The sequence below is a fragment of the Magnolia sinica genome, chromosome 5 (assembly GCF_029962835.1).
Source record: "Magnolia sinica isolate HGM2019 chromosome 5, MsV1, whole genome shotgun sequence".
In the NCBI taxonomy this organism is placed as follows: Eukaryota; Viridiplantae; Streptophyta; class Magnoliopsida; order Magnoliales; family Magnoliaceae; genus Magnolia; species Magnolia sinica.
The window spans coordinates 23,592,450-23,620,220 of record NC_080577.1 but is presented as its reverse complement, the minus strand read 5'-3'; the positions used below and the strand labels follow the sequence as shown (position 1 = coordinate 23,620,220).

Here is a 27,771-nt window from a genome sequence, read left to right as displayed (position 1 = left end):
GATGTAGAAAAATAAATAAATAAATAAATCCAGAAGCATAAAAATGAGATACTCCCATATAGAGCCGAAATCCTTCCCGTCAATGCAAATATCACAGCATGAACATTGTAGGGCCTAATGTGAGGCCAATCGACTCATCAGGTGGGGTGCACTTAAAGATTACCTGGCCCACCTTTGGCATGGGTCCTACATCCCTCCCCCCATGTGACACAACAGAAAAGAGAGCCCCATGTGACTATCGAGAAAAATATGAGTCAATACCATTAGTTGCTGACATTTGCACCACCTCATCATGGTCATCTCAGAGAAACTAATTCATTTAAAAGATTTAAAAATAATAATAATAATAATAATAAAGGGAGCCAGCGCCTCTACCTCAGGGCTCTGAAAACACACTTAACAGGGTATCTGGTAATTGCGAAAAACCACCAACCCTCAAATTGATGAGGGAGGAGGGGAGGGGTGAAACAACGATGATGATCGCACCAAAAGGGTGCTGCCTCTCAACACCAGCTAATTCAATAGAATGAGTTGACACTCCCAAAAAAACATATATATGAATATATATTTCCTCAAAACCAAAAAGAACGTACTCGAGGAGGGCAGACTACACCTGAAATCTCTCTCTAGAAATCATCTAAGAAGCTGAGGCCTCTGATAGGTTGGAACCATCATTCCTTGAGACCTGGCTACCCCGTGGGGCCCTCTGATGGAAACCATTCCCCCTTGGCCTGTTGCTGTAGTCCCTGTCAACACCGTCTTGCCCACTTCCCCTACCAAATGTCCGACCACCAAAACGCCCCCTGGGGGCCTCGGACTGATAGCCGCCCCTGCCACGACCCCTTCCTGCCCAAAACAGTTCCAAGTAGCAGTTGAATGAAAACAGAGGTTTCCTTTTTATGTATATACATATAATTAAAGAAAATAAAATCATTTGGAAAAATATGAAAAATAGCACACGAGATGAAAACATTGTATGAAGGCAAAGGGAGCCCCCGAATGCCATTGCAAACTGATGCCCCTCGCCCCTGCCTCTTTTGAAAGAGATGAGTTCAGTTCATCAACCTTGCTTGCAATTATTTCAATCAAACTTTCATGAAGAATAAACTTGTTTCAAAATGTGTCAGTGCATGTGATTGCACCAAGATATCGACTTGTAATAATGTGTTTCAAACAGTGTTTGTACTTCATAGGGGGGAACAGGTAATTCTCAGAATGATGAAGTGCCAACCAATCTGAATTCTGCATTTTGCCAAATCTAGAAAATTCGGATCTTGAATAACTGAGCAGAAATTCAGCTGTTTCAAGAAACAATCTGGAAAATATTTTACAACATTGCTGACACAGAAGTACACTACTGTACTGCACAATAGTTGCATGAGATGGATAGTAGTTGCATGAGATGGATAGCACAAGATGGCTTTTCACTAAAATAAAAATAAAAAAATAAAAATCTCTCCTGCAGTAAGAGGCAGCTCATCCTTCCCTCCAACATATGTTCCATCCTTCCATATAGAGGCTATATTAATACAAATGGTTTTTAGTAGACTAGAAAGGAACAGGTGTCCAGCCCTGGGAACGTGCTCAGTCAGTCTGTATGGTGCAATATACAAGTTATAAAGGGGAATTAGAATATTGCCCGCAAAAACAAGGGGTTGAAAATAGAGATGCTGGCACGCTGATTTGGCTTGTACTGGGTTCAGGGTTCGCCATCTTATGCTGTTATTAAGGGCTGTTTGGGGCGAGGGATTTAGGGAAAGGATTCTGCAAAATCCATGGATTTCAAATCTCCCTTCTTGTTTTTGTTGGGGATTTGCCAAATCCATGGATTCTCCAAATCCACAGCTCCATAAATGCATGGATTTAGGTAAATAAAGTCACCAGCCAGTTACCTGAAGGTACTAGTGCCGTACTCTGTTGGGAACATGTTCTGGTAAGGGTGTGGTGCAACATTGATCCAATGGGGTGTAGGAAAATACTTCTGGTGAGGACACAGCTACAGGACAGGGATACTGCTCCAAGGGAGGAGCAATACTTGTTCCTTCATGTACTGAAGGAGGATCATGCTCCAGTTGAATCCTTGTTCTTTTTCTTCATCATCATCTAAGCCTTATCAAAGACTAATTGGGGTCAGCTACACGAATCCAGTTTCACTATTCCACTCTATCACAGACCATATCCTCAGTTAAACTGTAGGTCCTAAGATATTTTTCTTACTAACTCCACTGGTGTCCTTTTAGGCCTTCCCCTTGCCCTTTGCTCATTAACTGATGCAGTTCTTGGTCCATGTTGTGCACAGCCAAACCATCCAAGTCTACTTTCCCTCACATTATTGCCCTATTGGTGCAACTCCCAAGTTCTCTCAAATACTATCCTTCCCCATCATGAAATTCATCCATCTCAACATCCTCATTTCAGCTACGTTCTTCCTGTGAGCATTTGTGCTTTAACTGCCCAACATTATGTCCAATAAAAAATAGCTAGTCTTACAGCTCTCCTTCAAGTACTACAAAAAGTTGCAAGAACTATTCTGAAGTCTATGCAGGAGCATCCAGATGACAAAGGTGACCAGAAAGTTTGGAAATCAAGTGGGAAACCTCTCCAACCGAAAGAGATTGATGCTGATTGGAAGAAGAAGAAGAAAAGAAGAAACCATTCAAAAAAACTAAAAAGAGAAAGCTGATCAAATAGGAAGTCAGAAGCTGAAGGAGGCCACCATACTGATACTGAGCCCAACAGCACCAGCAACCATAAAATGATTGGACATGCAGTTTGGAGGAAAAGAATAAGGGATGATGCAACCATTATGCTGATGTCAATATCGACTCATGCAGATAGGTTTCATTCTAAGGAATGGTTTGCAAGGCTTTCACAGCTCTCCTATTTGTCTAGGCATACCCACTTATGTCTTAATGTTTAGTTTTGTTTAGGGGTTTCTCTAACAGATAATTTCTTCTTGGGGTCATATTGAAGTGATGCTAAGAGTTGAGATTACCTACTGCCGAGCATAGTGCTATGATTGATGATTTAGGGTTGGTTTAGGGGTAATATAAAGCTGTTTGCCCCACCATAGGAGGCAGATTCCGGAACTGGTTGCATCTTTTCTTTGAAAGCAAAATTTGACGATGTTTTAGAATTCTTTGGTTCCTTTTTGAACCATTTTATGAAAGTTGAAGTACTTCTCTCCAGTGCACGAATCTGGTATAATTTTTAGTTATACTGTTTTGACTGAAAAATTGTCCAGGGTGTGCTGGAATTATTGTTTGACTACTGGGTTTAACAAGTTGCTGGGAATTAGAAAACAGCCGCTGGGTTTGATTTTCAAGTATTAGAATTTAGTTTGGCTGCAGAAAATGAAATCCTACTGATGATTCTGTTTGCACCCCCCGTGGATGCTACTACGGTGCTATCATTTTACCTATATTGATTGATATTTGGAATTTAATGGAACTGATGATTACATATTCAAAACCTGCAATTGACATATTCCAGAGGTAGAAATCATTATGGATCTATTCCCATACCAATTGGATCTTGGGACTAATCAGGTTTCTTTCTAAACCTAGATTGGTCTGCATCAATGCATTTAGGTCCTCACAAATCCAAGTACATTTGAGTTATTCAAATGTACGAGCCAATATCCAAAAGCTGACAAAGATTCCCAAATAGAGCATTCAGGCAACAATAATAATAGCAGCTGGAGTAAAATAAAAAGCAGCAGCATGAAAGAATGACATACTTCCTCCTCTAGATGAGCTGCTGTTTGCTCTCCGCTCTTCAATGTGCACTTGCCGTCCACCAAACTGGATTGGAGATGCCTGCAATAAGCCAGAGAGATTAAGCGGATAGCTAGAGTGCACCAGAAACTGCACTAACGTGTCGGTCACTTGGTCAAGGCATGATAACAAATGTCACCAATATTTTGCAACCAAAAAATAAAAAATAAAAATTGATAATATCACAATATGCTCTCTTATTTTTTTACAATAAGCATACTTATCGCTTTACTAATTTGTTTGTTATCAATTATTTCTTTGTCCACCTATTTTCATATTCTAAGTTGTTCAATTTGCTGCAAGATTTTACCAATTGTATGCTGATAAAAACCAAAGTCAAACATCTCCCATGAAATTCCCATTGCCAAGAATGAGATTCCTCATTTTGATAGGAGCAACAAGCTTCACATGTGCGGCCAAGAAAAAAAATAGATTTGAGAAAACCTAAGGGCACGTTTGGTTACCATCAAAGTTCTATCTGATCAGAACTTTTTGAACACATCTGTCCAGATATTGCCTCTCTTAATAGACTTGTACAGATAGATTATTTTGTTGTGCAGAATGTTGTTTTTCAAACACCGTCTAGACAAGCATTTGTGGCACTTGTACACATTAGGTAAATTGGCGCATGTAGACATGAAATGCATTTGTATATTAATATGGGCACATGTGGCAGACATGGGCTATTTGAAGATGCAGTGATGCACGGCGGCACATGTCGGTTGCTTGAACATGCACAGTGACACTTGTGGTACATGCAGCATACCTTCACATGGCTATTCGTAAGTGTCTCATGTAGACATGTGGCACATGTGCCATACATGCAAAAAAGATAGCTATTCATTTATGTATTCTATGAAATATGGGCTAAAACTAGCTTCATGTCCGGATTTCATACACACACCCACACCACACAGGCACTTGAATCCATGACCTCAGTGTTGAAATGCAATCTGTCTACCACTGAGCCATGGAACCGGACCCACAAATAATGGTTGTTTACAAACAATGCAAATGTGCCCTGTATGGACAAGGCTGTCCAAATTTAACTTTTTCAGTAACCAAATAGGTCCCAATATTGATGCCTCCTGAATTCCGCTTGGACATGGGCTGTTCGCATAGAAATCATTATGACACATCGTGGAATGGCATGAATGGGACTTCTCCAGGTAGCCTGAGCAATCAGATCAAGCTGTATGGCCACGGGTAGCGGTTACATCCAACTGACTCCCTCCACTTGTGCAGGGATGTTACAGTTGGATTAACACAGATAGGGTATTTGGGATACACAGAAATCCATACGGAGAAATTATAGAGGTAATGGCCCAACCAAACTGAGGAAAGAAGACGGCATGGAATGATAAACCTGAAGTTCTTTATAATTCTTGAAAGAAAAACAAACCTTAATTGCATTTTGGACACCAGCAGCATCTTCAAATTCAACAAACGCATAGCAGACACCAATATCCTGCAGATCCAGAGTGTACACTCAGAAGTCAGAAGCTAAATATTTGATTAATTTCTGAGGTGGGAAGCAGTAACCAGTAAAAAAACAGCCATGGATGGTACCTTGCGGTTCCTGATGACAACACCGTCAAGCTTGATTCTACCGAAGTTCTTGAACTCCTGCTCAACATCAGAAGCTGACACTGTAGAGGGCAGGTTTCTTACATAAACAGATCTCCCTTCACCTGAGAAGATTTGCGATTAGGCATCAGAACAAACACTGCAACATAACAAGGCTTAGAAAGAAGGATCACCATCCTGAATTTTTGTAACAAATAAAACAGGCCAGACCTCCAGCAGAGAAGAAAATGAGTTTCCAGGATTTTTACTGTAAAACAGTTTTCCTTTGAAGAGGACTGACAAACAGTTTTGGCCAGATGTGTGGGTCGGGAATTAGAGTCTAAATAATGTGTTATTCCCTCATCTGGCAAGTATTGCCATTGACGTGAATGTGTTGGAAGAAAAATGTCTGTCCAATCAAGGTGAAGTAACAATTTGCGCCCCTCGATGCAGAAGAAATCTTAACAACGAAGAGATGGAGGAGTTTCTAAGGCTTTTGGATGTCTTGTCATCTATACATCCAGTCTCTTCGGAGGAAGATACCTCCATGTGGCTCATCGACAAATCTGGAAAGTTTTCCATAAAGTCTCTTTACAAGGCCTTTGTGTGGTTGGTGGGCAGAAAGGAGGTCCTTACCATTGATAACTTGCGAAGCAGTGAAATGATAATTCCACATGTGTGCTTGTTATGCTATAACAATGAGGAATCTGTTCATCATTTATTCATTCACTGTCCTTTCACATATATGATTTGGAGTGGCTTTCTTTCCATGTTCAGAGTCTCATGGGTTTTCCCAGGTTCAGTTGACCAGCTTCTTCTGGCTTGGCACGGAGGGGGCAAATGTAAGGTTGGGAATCGAGTTTGGTCCTTAACATTTATTAGCAAGGCTGTGGAGCATTTCGCTAGAAAGAAATAGCCGATGCTTTAAAAATGATAGGTGTGATCCAGCAAAAGTTCTCGATAGGGTAAGGCAAAATGTTGTCGAATGGGTGCATGCAGCGAATATTTTAGCTGCTGAGCAATTTCTGGTTTTTTGGATCAAGTTGTAAAATCTTCTCTCTTTCTATTTTTCTCCCTTTTGTACTTTTTAGCCTTTTGGCTCTTTCTCTAATACAATTTGTTATCATCGTTTCAAAAAAAAAAATGGAGAGGAAAGGAGCACTGCACTACAGGAGCTACAGAATTCCTTGAACAGGATCTCAAATGGATGAGAAAAGTTTAGATTACTGCAAAGTGTCAAATCATGTCTGTGCGTGCCTGTAGACATGTAGTTGTTTAAAGAAAATAGAATGAGTTTCAAGAATTTTTGCTGGCAAACAATTTTCCTTTGAAAAGGATTTGTAATTGTTTGTGCGTGCATGTTGGTGGAGAGAGGAAAAGAGCACTGTATTACAGACGGTACAGAATTCCTTGAACAGGATGTCAGATGGCTGAGAATAGCTTAGTTTACAGCAAGTGTCAAGTCATGCCTGTACCGCTGTACGTGTATATAAATGTAGACATATAGTTGTTTAAAGAAGATGGTACTTTCTTCTTGAGTTTTCAAGTCGGGCAAGACAAATATATCAAGTAGGTAACATGTCGTACATTCGCAGTGGTAAACACACCAAACAGTTAAGTGGCCATGTACTTCATTACTTAAAAGGAGGTGCATGGCAACTTGAGATTCGTGAATGTTTGTGTTTTTCAAAAGGATAAGGTGCAAACAATGCTATGTGTCTGAGTAGTCAAGGCGGTTTTGGCTGCTCCCAGAAAACCAATGTCCTCCTGCACCTTATCTCTAAAGTTCTAACTCTTTCTTTTTTTTCTTTCTTTACTGTTTATCCTACTACTCCTGTAACTTTCAAGGAACATTTACAGGGAAAGGTACCATCTTCGCTATTAGAGAGTCTAGGTGAGGAAATTTAACCTTCTTCTTCTGGTGCTGTAATTTCATCTGCTGCTTCTGCACCAGAGCTATCAGGTCCCACTGACAATAGAGGATAGGAATGCTGACTAGGCTCCAGACCATGATACCGCTCTGAAGCAACTGGAGCACTCTTGTTTAAAGAAGCAGGACGAGTTACAGAATGCGCAGATTGTCCTTTTGCAGCCCGTAGCTTCAATTTTTTGCAGCAAAAGATTTAAAAAGAAAAAAAATTAATAATAATAATAATAAAGAGGAATAATCAGTTCCAGATGGAAATAATATGACAGTAACAGGCTAGTAGCTTAAGAGTGGTGCATACAATAGAGGCATATGTGTGTTTTGGGGGTTCTCCAACAGGTTCTTCGACAGGGACAGGTGGGGGATCCCGCACAGTGTTCACTGCCACCGGATATGAAGCTGCAGGCTCTTCTGCAGGAGTTTCTTCCACTATGTTATCAGCTTCAGAAAGTTGTTGAGGTGGCTCGGGTATACTGTACTTGTCGACAGTGTCATTTTCATCCACATGATCTGAAGCCGTGAACTCCATAGCCTGAACTTCTGCTCCCAGCGAATACTCCGAAACTTCAAAAGCAATTTTCTTCTCTATAGTGACACAAAACAATCTCATTCTCAAGAGGGGGTAAATCACAAAAGGCAAGGTACCAACAAACTAATTGATTAAAAAAAAAAAAAAAAACAAGGAACAAGCAGCAAAAAGGTAGAATTAAATTTTTTACAGGAAAGTTGTGGATCCCGACCAATTCTGCACCTAGTACTATCCATTCACTATACTTCTCAACCTTTTAAGCATTAAAAAGGAATAGGAAATCTTCCACGTATGCATCTTTAGAAGAAGAAAAAATGAGAAACTTCTATAGAAGTTTCATAATCATCATGACACAGGATCAGCCGTAACTTCCATAGCTTTTCTTCATACTATAGAACTTTTAAGATATAAGCATCAATCAAACTAAATAATGGTTCTTAATCCTACCTGCAAATGAATAGTGTGATTGAAAAATGTCATAGTTCAAATTAACAAGTATTTCAAGTGTGGATTTCATCAGAGTTGCATAAATATGCCAAAGGCTCACTCAGTCAGCAGGGAAAAAAAAAATCACTTTAAAACATTTAAAAAATAAGGAGGTGACTAAAAACTTAAAAGAAATTTGTTGAATAAGTACAAAGCCTCTTCTCTTCTAGAATAACTTAACATATTCACACATATCCATACAAATCCTAAATTGGTAGCATTCATCCAACATACCTGGCTCGGGAGCTGGATTGGGTGCACTTAGTTTCGTTTCAAAATCACCATGGGCCAATGTAGCTGCTGGGTGTTGATGAATATTTTCATCGTCGAGGAAGTGAAAGATGTCATTGAGAACAAAATAACCTTTCTCCTGGGGAGCAAGAAAAAAGCTCTGCACAAAATTCCTCCTGCCATTGAAATCCTTGGTTTGCACAGAACCAGAAACCATCACTAGAACACCACCATTCCAGGATTCCAGAGAATGTGCTGTTTTGATCTCAATTCCGGTAAAATTCAGGGACATGATAAGTGAATGAATTTGCTGCAGAGGTAAAACCACGGGAGATATTATTCATGCATATGGAATCCATGTAATGATGCTCAAAATAACGCCGAACAGAACATAAATGAATGCTTGGAATGTACTATCAGCAATACTGAAATAGCTTCTAGCCTTTTCAGCTAGGTCTTTGCGACGCACCCGAAAAGGGTACTAAGTGAAATGAAATAAGAAGTAAATAAAACGAACAACATTAACAGCATATTTTGCTGACTCCTATCAAATTCCAACAACTGTATCAGTTCAAGTTCCTATCAATAAAAATAATAAATGACTAGCAAAACAATAAAGTGGTTGAAGTTGGATCAAACTGCCAGGAGAGACCAGACAGACAAATACCTGCAGGCCATCAAACCAGATAACACCAAACATGAAATCAGAAGTTTTTTTTTTAACAGTTTCACATTATCGGCCAACTTGTTGCTATCATAAGTCCAGTCAATAACATTGACTTACTTGCTCATCGAAGTAAAATACAAATTCAAACGGGCTTGTTTGGGCACAGACATGCAAAGTTGTACAAAAAATTAAGAATGCTCATGAGAATTCCCTTCTTCCACACACACAAACCATGCAGCGTCATAGACTGCATGAAGCCAAGTTACTGACACGTCTGAAAAAAGATTTTATTTTAATAGTATTCTGTAGTTATTTGTGAGTAAAAAAAAATCCTAAAAGTGATAACGGTAATAATAACCTAACAAAATCAATTATTTGTATGTAAAGAATATTACAGAAATAAAATGTGTATAATATGTAATCACAATTAAGGGCATGATTTCAATGCACATAGGATTCATGGTGAGTAATGAAGTCATCATCTCTCACTGTTTAATGACGGTCGGTGGTTAACTAGCAGCAATTCTCTATTCAGCATTTCAAAATTCAAATGTTCAAAAATCCATTTTGAAATGTGTGCTAAGATTCCCACCCACCATTTATGGATGGTGGGAGATATGAGTGCACAAGCTCTCAGTAAAACACTTGGCTCACACAATCGTGTCAGGGAGTGCCATCCTTGTTACATTGAACCAATTCACATCATTTGAAAAGATGGTATCATTCCAATCCACTGTGATATCCATTGATCAAATCATCAAAGTTCAGCAAAAATCCACTATGATATTTCATTCAACTTTTTTCCCTGATTTGATAGTAAAGGAAATTCAATTGACTCAAGCAACTATTTTTTTGTAAAGAGAAGTGCATTCCTCTAAGATGCAACCAAATGGCCATGCAAGCTAGTTGATCTAAGATCTAATCAATACTACCGATCAAATTGTCTTGATTGATGATCTGGACCAAATCAATTGTATGATTATGAATTGGATGGGACCAATTGTCTACTTAAATTGTGGGGCCTACGGTTCAATCATATGATCTTCAATTTCATAGGTATTATCTATTTAATTACTTTCTAGTGTGAGATTGAGTCATGAATTAGTTAACAAATTCTCTTTTCTATTTTCATCACTTTCTTGGTCGGCCCTTTTGGGAAATGGCTCATTTACGTAAGGCTCATGTGGCAGTGACAAGATTTAGGGGCAATTTGTTCATTTTCAATTATTAGGGCTTCTATTTTTTGTTTTAAGCATATATAAGGCTATGTTATGGAGGCTGCATTATAATGATGATCTAAATAAAATTAAAACTTCCTTGGTTTGTTGTTTCTTTATTCGGTAGACGATTTGGAGAAGGAGTTTTTTTTCACAATCTCTAGCATTCAACTAAAGGATTGCTGGATCCTTTCCCATAATCTCTCTTTCTTCTTTTCTTTAATCTATTTGCATCTCCTTTTGGGGTTTGCATTTAATTGGTATTAGAGCAAGTTACTTCTTTGAAAAACTGAAATAAGTTAATTTCCTCATCTTTTTCTCAATCTCTTCCCTTTTCTTTTCTTTTCATTTTCCCTTACTTCCTCAAATTACCAAATCCTTTGAACCCCAACCATACCCAATATAATAAAATAAAATAAAACCATCAAACCCTGATTGTACCCATTTCCAACCCTACCAAATCCTACTCCCGTTCCAACCCATCAATTCCCTTGCCTTTTTTTCCCTTCCCTAAAACCCATCCCAAACCCCCAAAACCCTTATATCTAGAACTCAAGCCTAAAGTTCAACCTGGATTATTTCATGTTCTTTGTTAGAGAAGTTATGGATAGAAAGATGTCCATCTGCCTCGTACAATTATCCATATTCAAGCTCTTATGCCCTTTCATATCCATCATGTTATTCTTATCCGAGTTACTTCAACCTACATTATTTCATGTTGAGGAAGACGTTCATATGCCTCATACAAATATTCCTATTCGGACTCCCATGCCCTTTCATATCCACGATGCTATTCTTATCAAGTTACCTTCATGATCAAGATAGTCCTTCGCATCACCTCAAGTTATAGCTATCTTCATATGTGCCTTCCGACGATTTCTTTTAACACCTCTCTCAGTGTTATCAACAATGGCAGCCACATGTCAATTATTCAAAAGCCTCCCATTGCTCACAACATTGTCAAAGATGACTAAGAATATTGAAGAGACGCAGAAGGAGAATCTATGGGAACTCAAGAAGGAGATTAGCATGTTCAAGGAAGATACTGCAAAAAAAAAATCAAGGAATTCAAGGAGGAGACAAGAGCTTGTTTTGAGCCATTGATTGAACAAGAAAATGCTATGAACTTCAATGCATTTTTCACTAGAGTTCCTAAGAACAAAATGTTTGCGAGTGTGGTGACTAGAGAGGAATCCACTATTGGCTCACCCGATGGATCCATGGATACACCTACCGATGGATCACCAGCTCGATCGAAGGAAGCGCCAGTGAAAATGGATGATCAACCAGCAAATGACATGTTAGAGGAGATTAACAAGAATGGATGATTTGAAGGTTGAAGAGATTGATAGTTTCATGATCACCATGAAGCCTCTCAATGTCAATCAAGGCCCACCGATCGAAAGCCAACAGTGACGAAGAGACCACAATCAACATCTAGAACATGGAGGACCACCAAGAGGCAAAAGAAAAGATGGACATATTTCTACACCATATTTATGCACAAGTTGCATGTGTCTCCACCATCAACTGTCATCGAAGTCAAATAAAACACGCTACGAATGACAATCTTTACAGGAAATTAAGACTACCAATTTAAACTAGAGGCACTCAATAACTTATTGGGTACTATACTTGAAATTACTATACTTGAAATACACAATAGAAGTACCATTCGAGTCATGTTTCCAAAGGAGTTGCAAATGGATCATGTAGTGACGATACTGTAGGGGAGGTCCTATGGAAAAATAGGACAATGCTAGGATGATAAAAAGCTTAACACCTCTTATCCTTATTACTTTTTTTTAAAGACAATTTCTTTTGGAGTTGGGTGAAATTGATGTAACCCAATGGCCCAAAAGCTAGTTGATGTAAGATTTGATCAATCCTACGAGTTAGATTGTCTTGATTGATGATCTGGACCAAATCAATGGTTTGATGATCAATTGAATGGGATCGACAGTCAAATTGAATTGTGTTGCCTATGGAATCGATCATATGGTCATTAATTTCATAAGTTTTATTTATTTAATTAGTTTTTAGGGTGAGATTTAGTCGTGATTTAGTTAATATATTCTCTTTTTTATTTTCTTCACGTTCTTGGTGGACCCTTCTTGGGGGCACCAAAAGATGCATGAACGACCTAAAAATCATCCTGTTTGATAGCCTACTGAGTGAGGTTTCAAATGAGCCCAAGATCATGTAATTTTGAGGCAGTTTGGGTGAGATATGGCCTTACATAAGGCCCATATTGTAGTGATTGTGTTTAGGGGCATTTTGGTCATTTTCTATTATTAGGGTTTCTCTTTTTTACTTCAAGGCTACAAAAGGGTATGTTATGGAGGTCTAATGCATTGTTATGATGATCTAAATAAAACTTCTAACTTCTTTGGTATGTTGTTTCTTTATTTGGTAGAAGATTTGGATAGGGATTTTTTCTAAGGTCACTAGCATTCAGCTAGAGGATTGTTGGGTTCTTTCCACAATCTCTTTCTTCTTTTCTTTTATCTCTATTTTCATCCCCTTTGGGGTTTACATTATTCTGTTTACTTAAATATCAGGGATCAGCCCAAACGAATAAATGCAAGCAAGCAATCTACAGTGGTGGCCACTCTTCGTAACATAATGGCATGCCCGTGTGTCCTACAAAATCATAGCATACTTATATGAAGCTACATTCCAAACAATGTCTATCTACATAGCACCATTCCTCTAAAATCACGTGCAAGAAACTGAAATTCCAATAACTAACACATGAATGCGAATTTACAATTTTTTAATTATGAATTTGAATAACATGCACGAAAGCAAAATTTATACACACACACACACACACACGCACACTGCAGAATTACCATCATTGCAGTGGCAGTTTCGGTCTTGCTCCCATTGACACGGAGCATCGTGCTCGATTCCGTGTAGAACTGATGAACGAAATCCGGCTGCTGTTGAAGAATGTGATAGTACTGCCCAACGAAATACGATCCAACCTGCACCCAAAAATATATATATTTCACCGCCATTGAAACTTAAAAATAGGAAGAAAAGATGGTTTTTTTTAGATGTAATCACCTGAACAGCACTCACGGAAGCAGGAAACGGAGCCGCCATTGTCGCACTGCTACAAAAGCCTGTAACGAAAGCGATCTTAAAACCCTTACGCTATAACCTTCATCCCGAGCCCTAGATCTGCAATGCTCTTCAAGATCTAACTGTGAAATAAGTAGAGTGTCCTAGGGTTAGTGACTGAAATCCGTGCGAGATTTATTAAAGATATCAGTCGCTCGCGCGCACGTTTGCACGTGCACAGGATAGCGTGGTCCGTGACGGAAGCGGATTGCGTACTAACTCAGGAAGTCGGATTGCGTACTGAGTTACTCGGTACGCTCTTATCGTACTGAGTAAACTCTGTTGGGCCCAGCGTGAATGTATCTGGTCTATCCACACCGTCCATCAATTTTTCCATCTTATTTTATGCTTTTAGACAAAAATTTAAGCATATCCAAAGATCAAGTGGGCCATACCACAGGAAACAGTTGGAATAATGATTTCCACCGTTGAAACCTTTATAGGGTCCACAGTGATGTTTATTTCTCATCCAACCTGTTCATAAGATCACACAAACATGGATGAAGGGATATCATAAATACAAACTTGATCGGAGACTTTTGAGGCCCCCAAGAAATTTTCAATGGTAGATGTTCAATTCACACTGTTTCCTGTGGTGTGGTCCAATTGAGGTTTGGATATACTTAATTTTTGATCTCAAACACTAAAATTATCTGATAAAATGGATGGACAGAGTGGATAAAGTACATAAATCACGGTGGACCCCACAGAGTTTACTCAGTGCGTTTAGCGTACTGAGTTACTCAGTACGCAATCCGCTTCGACGCTGTAGCGGGACGCGGATTTCCTGCCAAAGCCTTGCTTATATATCACGCAATCTTTGCTTTGCAATCCGTGGCCCAACTGATTATTGGCTCAAGCTGATTTTTAGCCCAGAGCATCAATATAGCAGTACCTTTCCAATGAATGGACTGGATCTTGGAGTTATCATGCCATGCTAGCACATATGGGATGAGTTTTGTTGCACAAGTGTGTTCACTTGGCTAAGCTCCGGATAATCACCACCATTTCCTTAATGGTGTAAAATTAACATGGATCTAATCAGAGCTATAACTAGCAGGCATAAATTTAGTTTCTTCCCTGCTTTTTATGATTTCCCTCACCACCACTGACAGTGTAGCATGTAGCCTTAGCCCGTAGGTATGTGTTCAGTAGTGACGTCACCAAGTTTTGTGGTCCCCACTATGATGCATGTGTTGTATCCATATCACACTCAGATCCATAGTTCAACTGGCAGACTAAGTGGAGACAATCTCTTCATCCATTTGAAGAGATTGTTTTATGGCATGAGAAAAATAATGAGTTAGGTTTAAAGTTCAAGTGGACCCCACCATAGAAAACAGTGGGGCCATCCATTTGGCGAGATTGTTTTATGGCATGAGAAAAATAATGAGATGGATTTAAAGTTCAAGTGGACCCCACCATAGAAAACAGTGGGGACAGTGACATCCACCGTTCAAAAGTTCTTAGCTGCCACAGAAGTTTCCAATCAAGCTTATATTTTTGTTTTCACTTCATCTATCTCTATGTTAACTTATGGATCTAAAAAATACATCATGGTGGGCCCTATAAATGTTTCAACGGGTGTGTGTGACTGATCCCATGGTTTTCTATAGTGGGTCCACTTGAACTTTAGATCTATCTCGCTTTTTTTCTCTACCATAAAACCATCTCTACAAATGGTTGGACAGTATGAATACAACACACGTATCATGGCGGGGTCCATAGAGCTTGGTGACATTAGGAATTTGGTACTAACCTAATCAGTATCTAATCCGCGCCCACACGCAATGTAGTTTTGTGCACAGCATGTTAACGTAGTAATGTGTCGTGCAAAGACGATCAGAGATACACCTCGAGCTCTGAGTTGTACGAACGACTCAAATGATATCAAGATTACATGGGCTCTCCAATGATGTATTTATTATATCCATACCGTTTTTTTCATTTTTCATGATGGTTTTAGAGCATTTGAACAAAAAATGAATCATATCTAAAGCTCAAATTGACCACATCGAAAATAGCAGCGAGGATAATGATTTTCATCGAAAATGAACCTTGCCGAAGTCGATCCGACTTTGTTTTTCTAACTGAGTGTTGAGGGTCAAATATTACATATTAAACTCTAGTTATTATTTGATTTTACAAACATGATACGGTTTAACGGCCCATTTTGATTATGTTTGTGATGCAAGGTGTATTTAGGAGCCTGGACTGAAAAGAATGCTAAAGACATGAATTTAACACTCAAGAAACACCAAAGCAAGGGACGAACCCCATGGGACCAAGATCGAAGAAATTTCACGTCATAAATTCCAAAAAATCAGGCCAATCACGTTAAACGAGCCCAAAAATCATCTAAAATGCAAGATTAAAGGGTTCCCACCATCCGTTCAGCTCAAAAATTTATATATGGCCTGAGGACCATAAATTAATCATACACGTCGAAATTCAGCCCTTGGATCCCTCTGAAAGTGGCTCAAAAGACAGATCAGCCCCTCAAATCCTGAATTGGGGCCTACCTGATATCTGAATATGCTTAAATTTTGGCCTCAACATCTTAAATGAGTTGAAAAACAGATGGACGGATTGGATTTTGCATATACATCAATGTCGGTCCCACTTTACGTAAGTGGAGTGCACAGACGTTGTGCACTCGCCGTGCACCAAAAGTAAGGGGTCAGCATGCGCTGACCCCTCTCCTTCCACCTCTCTCTGCGTAAAAACAGACCGACGGACGCTGGTCCATCGATTTTCAGTAATAGGGCCCACCCATCATCCATTGTGATGATCCGAGCCGTCCATTGCATCTCTGGGGTATGCATTATTGCCTAGGTGGACTTTTGACCCAATACAAGTATATGCACGTGGATCTTTGAAAAATGCAAGATTAATGGCTAATTGATTTTATATACTATATCGCATCAAAACCCGATAAAAACTACTCTTTTCTGGCTGAAATTTCGCCTGAAATCCAATTAATGGGGTGGATTTATCATAAAACATTAATATGGGCCCCACCAAGGATGTCAGCGCAAGAAAATTCGCAGGAAGCCCGCGTCCGAGAAAACCGGCCGTTGTGGGTGTTGTACGGCCCATATGATGGTCGGTTGGATGATCTGAATCGTCTAAAAGATCAGGCAGGGGGTCTTTACCCCAACGATGAGCCATAATGGATTTCTTGGTCGTGTACCATCCAAAAATCCCATTCAAACGCAACTCCGCTTGTGTTTTTTTGCTGCTGCGCACGTGAACCGCCTCTTGTGCGTGTAGCTTCTCACCGACCTCCCTCTATAGAAGACGAGAGAGAGAGAAAATCATCTTGGGCCGGACGTGAAGCCCAAAACTAGGGGAAAGAGTAGAGTTCTTTCTTCTTTTCTTTTTTTTTTTTTTCATTCCCTCTTGTTTTCTTTTTTTTCGATTCTTCTTTTTAATGAGTTATTTTATTTTTGTTTAAGGGATTTAGCATAATCATGTTGCTAGGGCTAAGAGGTGAAGCTTGTAGCGTGATTGGGGTGTTAGCTTTGCTTTAATTTATGTTTATTGAACTCTCATGAATTTTAGTTTTATTATAAGGAATGTTTTTAGTTTGAATGGTTTGTTGTGACTCAAATTACGATAGATCTGCGATCGCTTGAGATATTCTCTTTTCATGTATTGAGATTGTGAACTTGGGAACCCTGTTGTTCACCATCGTCTCATGGGCATGGTTAGGTGATGAAACCTTCCTAACATTCACAATTCTCTTATGATTGGCCGTGAGATTGGTAAATTACTGTTGTTTGTCATAGTCTCCTGGGCATGATTAGGTGGCGAAATCACTTCCAAATCTTCATCATTCTTATCTATTGATGATTAGATCCATGAGAAGTTCAGAGATCTGACAAATCTCTTCCTATCAATTGAATAAAATAGAACTCTGATTCCAGTTATGTCCTTAAATCAATGCAAGGTATCTTCCCAATTGCTACAAGTAGATCCTTGGCACCCTAGTTCCCTACTTTTGAATTCTCTAAGTTTTAGATAAATATGTCATCATTATTCTCTCAATTTCATACAATTTAGATTTTATCTTAATCTAGTTATGGTTTTACTTAGTTTCAGAATACGTACAGATTTCAGTCCTCGTGGATTGGACCTCGGTCTTACCGAATTTATTACTACATCACAACCCTATACTTGGAGTGTGAACACTGAGTCGAACTTGGATCGGATCAGGCCAGTGGTGGTTCGGATCGGTTCGAGTCAGATGACCCGGACTTGGTCCCAGATCGGATCGAGTTCAGGTCAGGCCATGTAAATTTCGGACTGAGTCGAGTTGGACCCAATCTGATTCGACTCGGTCCAATGCCCAACTCTATGTAGGAATTCGACGTCTGGGTACTGGGTAAACTCTCTGGCCCATCGAGGATGTATCTTATCCACGCCATCAATCGATCTTTAGTGATTACTTTAAGTCATCGAGCAAAAAATTAATTATATCTCGGGTGCAATTCGACCGGAACAACAAAAAGTGGGGATAACAACCTCTACCGTTTGAAACCTTTTCACGGTCCACCGTGATGTTTATTTGTCATACATCCTGTTCACAAGGTCACACATACATGTATAAGGGAAAAACAACTGTCCACTTGATCCAAAACTTCCGTGGCTTGCAAGAATTTTTCAATGGTTCACATTGTTTCTTGTGGTGTGGACCACTTGAGATTTTTATATACTTAAATTTTGGTATCATGACATAATAAATTTTATAATGAAATTGTAAAACTAATGGACGACATGGATAAGACATCCATTGTGGTGGACCCGTAGAATTTACTCTGTACCCTTAATAGGGAATCTATTTTAGGGGACATGGGGACTCAAAAAGCATTGGTGCTTCATATGCATGCACTCCAAAATTTGTTTGCTTTACATATATTAGTTAAAATTAAATCAACTAAATTGTATAACATGTTTTTTTTTAATTCATATTCTTGAAATCATGTAAAAGTAAATCAACTAAATTGTATAACATGCTTTATTTAATTCATATTATTGAAATCGTATTTTTAAAAAAACAAAATTAAACTTTGATTACTTGATTTTTAAATAAGATCATGCCATCTTTTTATTTTTAACGGTTCATTAAATGCCCTTCAATCCAACATTCAAATAATTATTTACAAGTAATTTTAGGTTTCCAATACATGTATGTAAACAAAGATAAATTAGACAATTTAATTTGAACCGATCTATTATATATGTGCAACTTATAAGTAATTTTTTAGTATATGCTTATCATCAATTTCCATCATATCAAAGTTTTTTTTTTTAAATAAACTTTTATATGTAAACTTTTCTTTCAACTGACTCACTTAACTAAACTTTCAAAGTTTTACTTTACATTTCTAAATGTCTGTTGTATTAATTATCTTTTTTCAAATGAAAACATCCTTTCTTTTTTTGTTATATTCCTTTCATTCGGCTATATCTAAAAACTCATATTATTCTCTTTATTTTTCTTCCTAACTTCTCCAATTGAATCTCTACTTATTGTCATTTTACATCTGCAATCTTTCTCAGGATTTTATTCATTGCTTCAAATCGATTGCGTTGATAAACTTGGAATCTTCTAGATTTTATCCATGAGATTTTTATATTTTTGAATGTATGTTTCACTTCATCGTACTTTTCTTCTTCTTATTAAACTCATGTTTCACTAAAACAACGACGGTGTGAGATAAGAATGAAGAATGAATATGTTTTTTCACAATAAATTTGACTGAATTCTCTTTAAATATCACCATACTTGGTGAAATTGACTGATTATAGTAAAATTGAGTAAAATGAAATTGATCGAGTTCTCTTTAGATATCACTGTACTCGGTCATTTTCACCATGTATTGTAAAATTAACCGCGTTCTCTTTCAATATATTATGATGGGAAATTGACCGAGTACATTAAAATTCAAAGAAAACTCAGTCAATTTCACAGTACAATGCGAAGTCTACAGATGAGAGATTTTTCAATTTCTTTTGAAAAAAAAAAACTTTAATGTGTAACGATTCACTGATAATAATTTGACATACTTGTCTGCAATTAATAGCTGCAATAATCATCATATGCTTTTTTGATGGGAGTTACATATGTGAAAACAACATATACAAGTACAATGGTGAAAAGTCAAAAGGTATTACTTTGAGTGTCAGGGCTATATATGAGGAACTTACGTTTAAAATGTACATGATTATTAAGACCACATCAAAGGATTATGACTATTAGGATGAAAGTGTTATGCCCATGCTCAAATCAATCAATCCCTTCATATGAAATCTAATGTGACGAAAAAGTACGAGTGTTCTTGATAGCAAAATCAAGCATCTGAATACATGCATACCTTTAATCATATAGACAATGCAACACATTAATGAGACCATATGCGAAGACCCCGTCAGTTTGAGTGGTGTTAAACATGATGTCATCGTTGAATATGATGTCCATGCAATTGGAAATCCATGTAAGAAATGTGGCGTTAACTGGGCAATTGACCTTGACCTGAAATATGAATATATGGCATTGCCTTTGCGAGTACATGTGCCTTCATCCTCCAGCATTAGCGACGAATGTATACATCTAAGTGACATTCCACCGCCGAAGCCACTTCTAACATCAAACTTAATGACAGGTCAAGTTCATGTGTGTTTCGAGGATGACACTTCCATCAATTCGTATATATGAGAATAGTTGGATTTATTGGATGACTCGATTGAGATAGCAATTTGACAACGTTTAAGGACAAGAACCAATGCCAGTATGTTTTAAGATAATTTACAATTCATAAAAACTTCCAATATAGGGTCTTATATTATAACACCCCGTACGTTTCGGTACTCGGGTGTTACTTTCAAAATCTAATTAATACAAATATGTGTAGAAACACATAATTTATTATACGCACTAACGCCCAATAGTCAATTAATTTGCTAATCTTAACCATCTGATCATAAATAGTGACAACTCACAGTACAATTGTAAGGATTAGGATCAAGCTGCTTTAAATTGACCCTTAATTTTAAAACGAAGTTTACACCGTTAATGTTTATTCAACTCACGATCTAAATCAATCTAAGGAAACCTATGATACCACACTCAAACATTTCAATTTGATCAAATTTCAAAGATGCACCAGTCTCTCAATGTCTACCCTAAACCAAAATGTATGACCCATCAACCAATCTTGAATTTAGGCCGTTCCATTAATTAACCTTAAGATCAACCCATTATCTTAATCATACACCAATCTAATCGTCTAGTATAATCTTCATTCACATATCATGTCATCTAACCGTTGGTTATCAAAGACAAACAAGTACACCATCACAAAATCGATATTTATCTTAAAAAACTCATTGCATTGCTAGGATACCAATAGCGATGACAGTCCAACCCTACCTTATCTTTCTTATTAGACAAATTGAACCATATGTTATCAGTTTTGGGTTTTAAATCATCAGATCCACCACTCATTGGATCTACAACATCTAATTCATTGATTTACCACCCAATCATCACACCTACGCCATCATACCACTAATTCAACCATTGAATTTCATTTTAGCAGACTCTAGGACTCTTATAACCGTTGATGACCATATTGAATGCAATATGGTCATTGGATCAATGAAAATCTATAAGTAGATGACCAAAAAGTTAAATGTATGACTACTTTAATGATGGACTTACTGGACAATTAGATTGATGTCCTAACAGGAGAAGTAGTGCAAGATGAACGGAATAGATTCTACTAGATAATCATGTGGACCCCACTTTTAGACCATGAGTGCATAACAGGGTGTGCACCTGCGGGCCCCAGAGCAGGAAACCACTTCAAACTGGGTTGACTCGAGTCGAAGAGAGTTTTCTCTGTCATTTCTTGCTTTTCTACCAACGAACAGACGATGTTCGTTGATTTAAATTTTGGCCCACCATGGATATATGTATATTATCCACATCGTTGATCAATTTTTACTAATCATTTTAGATAATGAAGTAAAAAATTAATTATATCTCAAGCTCAATTGAATCGCACCACAAGAAAAAGTGGGGATAACGACCTCCACCGTTGAAACCTTCCCATGGTCCACTATGATGTTTATTTGTCATCTATCCTACTCATAAGGTCACATAGTGTGAGACCCGACCCGAGTTTGCATGTACACATGTGTGTGTGTGAGTATACATCTTGTTTATTTTGGTCCCGCAGTCCTATTGATCAAATTTTGGCGACTCGCGACCCTCGGATAGTATTTGCGATCATCCTTGAGTCCGGTCACGTAGACCCGACTCGGGTCGACCCTAGACCTATGTCATCTTGTTCGTATCGTTGTTGCGGTTCCAACGACGTATCTTGTGCGTTCATCCGATTTATAGATTAAAAGTTGTGAGCATTTCATCATGTGGCCCACTTTTTGTACAAAAGCATATGGACCACTCTCATGACACAAGTTCTCATGCACACCACCCACACACACTACAATTCTCATGGAATAAACATTACCCACCGTAAACACTACCCACACCTAACCTACCCTAGCAAACATTGTTTGTGTCACCATAGGTCATGATTGCTTTCTCTAACCAAGGAGGGAGAGTAATGATGACTCTCCTACAACCCTCCCTTCCTCTCTCTCCTCCTTCATTTCTCTCATTTTCCTCTTTCATGGTGGAATGTCTAGCCCTCCCTCTCTTAATTTTCAGTAACTTCTCCTTCCTTTCTTCCTCCATCTAGCCACCACAAAGTCATCTTGATCATTGAACCTTAAAGCTTGGAACTTGGAGTACTTAGTGTTGGTGGTAGCTTGAAGTTTCAAGGTGAGTATTTTTCACAAATGCTAATCTCCCTTCCCTCTCTTAATTCTTTTATTTCTTCATGTAAGGAACAAGTGGGACCCACTAATTCATGGTGGGGATCTCATCTAACCCTTTAGATGTGGCCAATGGGCCCATCTTGTGCATGCATGACCATGCATGGGATTTCTCCCTTGATGGACCCCTTGCATGGGCATTTTCCCTATTTCCCTAAGTATGATGGGTCATCTAGACCCTTGCCTGTGGCTGGGATGGCATCCCAACCCTTCATCTCAAAGATCTAGGTCATGCATCACAAGATCTAGGTTGTACATGTGTTTGTAATATTGTTTGTGGTGATGATTATGAAGGGAGGGCCTCAATAGTAGCGGAGACCCTCCCTTGTGGCGGAATTTTTCTTTTCTTTTTTCCCTTAATCTATCCTTCATTTCTGATGTGTGTGGCCCACTTAGGGGCCCTGGAATATCCAGACCATCTAAGCAAGGTGGATGCCCATGGCTATCCATTCATTGGATGTTGATACCCTATTTGCTTCTATTTGGATGCATGCAATGGGTTTTGTGAAGGGATTTTTGTCTGAAAGTTTGTGGGGCCCACTGAGGTGGACCATAACACTAATCTTATGGGGTATTTTTTCCTTTAAACCAGTGGTTATTATTAGTTATTTTAAGACATACCTTGCTGTCCAGAAAAAATCTCGACTGTTTTTGGATTGTTTTCGGCATAGTCTATGGACTGATTTAGAGGTTGTTCTATCTTCATTATCCTTCAAATTAATTAAAATACTAATGGGTATCCTAAAATAAAAAAAATTTATAGAGAGGTGGTCCACCCATGTTGCGACCCACCTACAAAATTTTAGGGCCAATGGACACCTGTACACACCATGGTGGTGGATAGACCGGCTCATTACAATATGGTGTCCAGATCAGTCTGATTTTCTGAAGAGTCTGTTTCATTTAAATAAATTAAAATATTTTTAAGTGTCTAAAAATTTTAAAATTTTGTGGGGGTGTGACCCACCTATGGAAGTATCACTCTATAAAATTTTAGACCCAACGAACATTTGACCTGGCTGTGGTGCGACCGGGAGTGACCAGCTAAGCAGGGACGCCCAGGCTGGGGCGTCCAGCCTGCTTCGTGGGCCCACCTTGATGTGTTGTATATCCCAGTCGTCCCATCCATGGGTGGCCCACGTAGGGAGGGTCTACCCTACGTGTACATCCCCTGTGAGACCCACTTTAGCATACGTGGAGCCCGCCTTGATGTATGTATGGCCAGGCCGTCCAGGCCTTGGACCGCTCAGGCCCATATGGGACGCCCCATGTGGGCTACCTGCTGGACTTTCATCTAGCAATGCGGACCACCTACTCCCTTGTGTCGTATCATGTAATCCTATGTGGTGGGGCCCTCTAACTTGATAGCTGGATCACTTGGACTGATGTCTTAATCAAATGAAACAATTACTGGACTCCAAAAGGCCCATAAACTTGTTGGGTTAAAAATCCAGCAACTTGTTATTATTATGCTTGGCCTTTGGGCTGAAATTTTGAGGAGTGGGGCCCACCACATTGTGAAGATTTTAGAGGAAATAATTTATACATTTGGTTCCTTAAATGTTGGGCTTAATAAATGCACTTTTGAGGCCCACCACAGTTGAATTTAATCGGGTCCATGAATGTAGCTAGTTGTTGAAATCTTTAGGCCCAATTGGGCTGGAACTTTCTAAATAGGCCCATTGAACTCTTTGGCCATTTTTACCATACTATTGTGTTGGGTTAGTGGGCTGGATTACATAAGTAGATGGGCCCTTGGTTGCCCATCAAATTAACTTTAATACTTGGGTCGGGTTGTAGGCCCAACTTACTTGACTAAGAGCATGACATTTGCCCATATGGTTTAAGCAATGGGCTGCCCACTAGGCCACCACAATATATGGGATTAGTGACCTTTATGTTGGGCCCTAACCTTTTCCCTATGGGCTCATAGTGGTATATATGGGTTGGGCTATGTGTGTTTCCCTTGGACCCATGTTTTGGATAGGCCTTAGATCGTCTTTCTGAAGCCCAACATGAGTGTTTGTGGTATGATTATGGCTGCCCGTTTCTTATTTCTGATGTTGCGTGGACCTTGGGCCTTGATCCATGATCAATTACAGATGGGCTACCTCTTGGAGACCAATTGTGGTTGAATGCCCACATTGGTGGCCCTAAGGTAGGCCCATAGGCTTTTATGGATGGTTAAAGGCCCACCATAGACCCTTGCTAGGTCCGTTTCATTTATGTAGGCCCATACTATTGTTCTCCTTAGTCTTGTGGGCTACCCCAGATATATGGGCCCCCACTAGAGGTTGTATTCCTTATGAGGAATTGGTTAAGTACCTAGACCCTTCATGATTAGGGTAAATAGTTCATTTTCACCTCATTGGCACTGCTATTCATCTTCATGGCCCACTTTCATACGCGTCATATGCATGCTTGGTTGAAGTATGATTGGCCATGGTTGTGCCATTGTGTAGGACATGTTGGTATCTCCCCGAGAGATGGATGCTTGGGATTGATGCATGGGTGATTGTGTGATTCATGCATCTGGCATTGCATAGCTTGTGGATATCCGCCCTTACTTCATCAGGGCCTTACCTCCACAGGGGTATTCGTGGATGGCCGTATGTGTGGACACCGAAAATATTAGTTGAGCATACCGGGTGCATAGGATGCCCATGGGTGAAATTCCTAAAACTTCCATGGTACCAAGGATTTGCTCCAATGCCATGACCGAGTGGAATATATGAGCGCACGAGGGCCTTATACCATTAGGCTGTGACTCCCACTCTCGTGTAGTCGGTTGGATAGAGGTGTGGCCTTACATGCCTGGTGTGAGGAAGCATTGCTAGGTTGAGTCTGACCAGCTCGTAAATGGGTCCGCTGCCGTCAGGCCTTGCTGGTGATTGACTGTCCACAGGCGGGTAGTGAGGTCTCTTATGCTCGTTTGACTGTGCGGGATCTGCAAAGCAGCAGTCAATCAGCAGTGTAATGGACCCCGGTGATTTCCTTATGATTGGAAATGTACTTGACTTATGGGTTGGATATGAGTACTGACATTACTTGCATCGCACTAGCATTGGCTGTACAAGCCCCCTTCATGCATTGCTTTGGTATGACACCCATTACTCATTGCATCGCGTTCATAGTAAGCCTTGGTAAGGCTAGTGATATGCTCATTGATCATGCTTCTCTCCTTATACCTCATACTATTTTTCTGTGCACCATTGTCACACACTTACACCACCCTCTAAGCTTCTATAAGCTTATGCACGATTGATGCGTGCAGGAGATTCTAGGCAGGCGCCGTAGCAGCAGAGCTTGGAGTAGAATTAAGCAGTGAGGACTCTAGTATTGCTAATTTCTCTCTCTTTTCCTTTTATTCTCATGTATGTCCTTTTGGACCTTATGGATGATTGTAAAAGTTCAAATTCACAGTGAATTTTGCAATGTGTGCCTTTGTTATTCTCAGATATACTTGCTGTGATCTTGGGTATAATCATATTGGAAAATGATTATACTTTTATAGAAATCCTCCTTGTAGGATCCTAGGATCGGAACCTACCTCAGGAGCCGAGAATGTGGTATTACGGAGGCTGTTGGGGCCAGAACCGGTCATCGGGTTCCTTATGAGTCTGGTTACCGAGTCTGGGGCGTGACAGGAGTTGGTAGCAAAGCATATCAAGTAATTCTGGGATGACTCAGGATAACATCGCATGTCTGTCAAGAACATAGGACAAGTAGTGTCCCGAAATTCTTCCTTTCGCTCCGTATTGAGCCTATAATTGTCCTGATTCCTTACATCGTCATTATTTTGTAGACGATGCCACGTGGACGTGACGCCCATGGTCATGGCTCCCGTGGTCGTTGTGCTCGTGGACGAGGCGCCCGAGTTATCCATCCTACTCGAGAACATCCTGGTCCCGTTGTTAAGGATCCGATTCCTGAGGTCTCGATCCGGCCTGTTCCTCCAGTTGAGCCCGTAGTGCCCATACCTCCAGTTGCGTCGGTTCCCCCACCTATTCCCCCTCCTCAGCCTGATGTTCCAGTTTATGCATGAGCGCATGAGGGCCGTATACTGTTAGGCCGTGTCTCCCACTGTGTCGCGGTCGGTTAGAAGGGTGTAACGACCTTGGAATTTTGTGCTAATCTTTCCTTAAGTAGTTGTTTTTGGGGTAATTAGCGCTCTACTTGATTGCTTGTGAAATTCGCATCAATCACTTTAAATTGTATCTGCATGGCTCTAAACGTGTAGATTAGTGAGCGCTACATCACTCTGAAATCTGGGATCCATCGCTAAATCCAGTCGTTCTGGGGATTTTTTGGAAGATCTGGATCGGACCTAGACCGCGCATCGAAAGTCCGATGGCGATGATCTTAGGCTGTTGCGGTCACTGAGTTGGGCTTGGTCTTCACCTCAAAAATCAAGTCGATCTGATGTTCTGGGTCGATTTGATTGAGTTCGGAGTGAAGAGTGTGAGAACGGTTGGAATTTAATAAGCTTTTTATGAAATCGAGTCGTGTCGCTTGCGCGACGATTTTAAGCTATCTCACCGTTGGATTTCGACCCAATTTCACCCTCGATCGGGATGGTTGGCCCAGGCATATCCTAGTGCTTGTGGACTTGATCGAGTTTCGGGGACCGTTGAATTGAGTGTGGTCCGCCACGTATGATCTGAAGAGCCGGGGATGAAAACTCAGGCTGACCTAGATCCATGGTCAGTGAGCTTAAGTCCGACCTTTCGTGGTTATAGGCCCACCGAAGTGCTTCGTTGGATCGAGAAAGGCGTACTTTGGTTATTACCTAAGTATACCTTGACCATGGGGTTATTTCCATCATTTTAAGGCCTATATATAGTCCTTAAACCCTAGCTCTCATTTCCATACGAATTTTCTCTAACCCTAGCTTGGAGAGAGAGTGGAAAAGAGAGTTAGTGAGAGAGATTGGTTGGTGAATCATCTTGATTCTTCCTTGTTCTTCTTCACCTTTGAATCTTCACTTTGAATCGTTCCTCTGACGATTCTGAGTTCCTTTGGGGTAAGTTAACCTAACCCTAACCTGTGTTAGAGCTTAGATTAGACTTGGTGTTGTTGTATCTCATTTCTATCCTTATTTTAGGGTATTCTTGCGCCGTTGACGAAGACAACTCGTCTAAATCAGTTCGGCGGTTCTTTCTTTGCTTAAGGTGCGGACTTTAAGTGTATAGGTTATGGTTTTCAAGGCTTTCAATCCCAGTTAGTGATTTATTCTTGTTATGGATGAGATTTCACATGTCAAATGTTATGTTTGCATTGCTTTCCTGATATGCATGTGCTATATTGAGATTTGTGTATTCTAAGTGTATTTATAA

At 39.6% G+C, this 27,771-nt stretch overlaps 1 protein-coding gene across 1 annotated transcript; it reads right to left on the bottom strand.

Moving 5' to 3' along the window:
* Positions 1 to 301: 301 nt before the first annotated feature.
* Positions 302 to 13,631, bottom strand: LOC131245771 (nuclear transport factor 2-like). Its single transcript, XM_058245457.1, has 9 exons — positions 13,472 to 13,631; positions 13,255 to 13,389; positions 8,519 to 8,825; positions 7,571 to 7,854; positions 7,252 to 7,441; positions 5,346 to 5,467; positions 5,179 to 5,244; positions 3,740 to 3,818; positions 302 to 846 (listed from the first exon to the last, which is right to left on the bottom strand). Exons 1-9 carry the CDS (start codon positions 13,508 to 13,510, stop codon positions 638 to 640), a joined length of 1,431 nt encoding a protein of 476 aa, XP_058101440.1. The 5' UTR covers positions 13,511 to 13,631; the 3' UTR covers positions 302 to 637.
* Positions 13,632 to 27,771: the final 14,140 nt, after the last annotated feature.

What these genes read in the sequence shown, in the direction of transcription:
- LOC131245771 (XM_058245457.1), bottom strand. Translation starts at nt 13,510, where the DNA reads ATGGCGGCTCCGTTTCCTGCTTCCGTGAGTGCTGTTCAG. An exon ending in AACACACATATGCCTCTATT is followed by an intron (nt 7,442 to 7,570) that starts GTATGCACCACT and finishes AAAAAATTGAAG; the next exon opens with CTACGGGCTGCAAAAGGACA. An exon ending in TACAGCACCAGAAGAAGAAG is followed by an intron (nt 5,468 to 7,251) that starts GTTAAATTTCCT and finishes AAATCTTCTCAG; the next exon opens with GTGAAGGGAGATCTGTTTAT.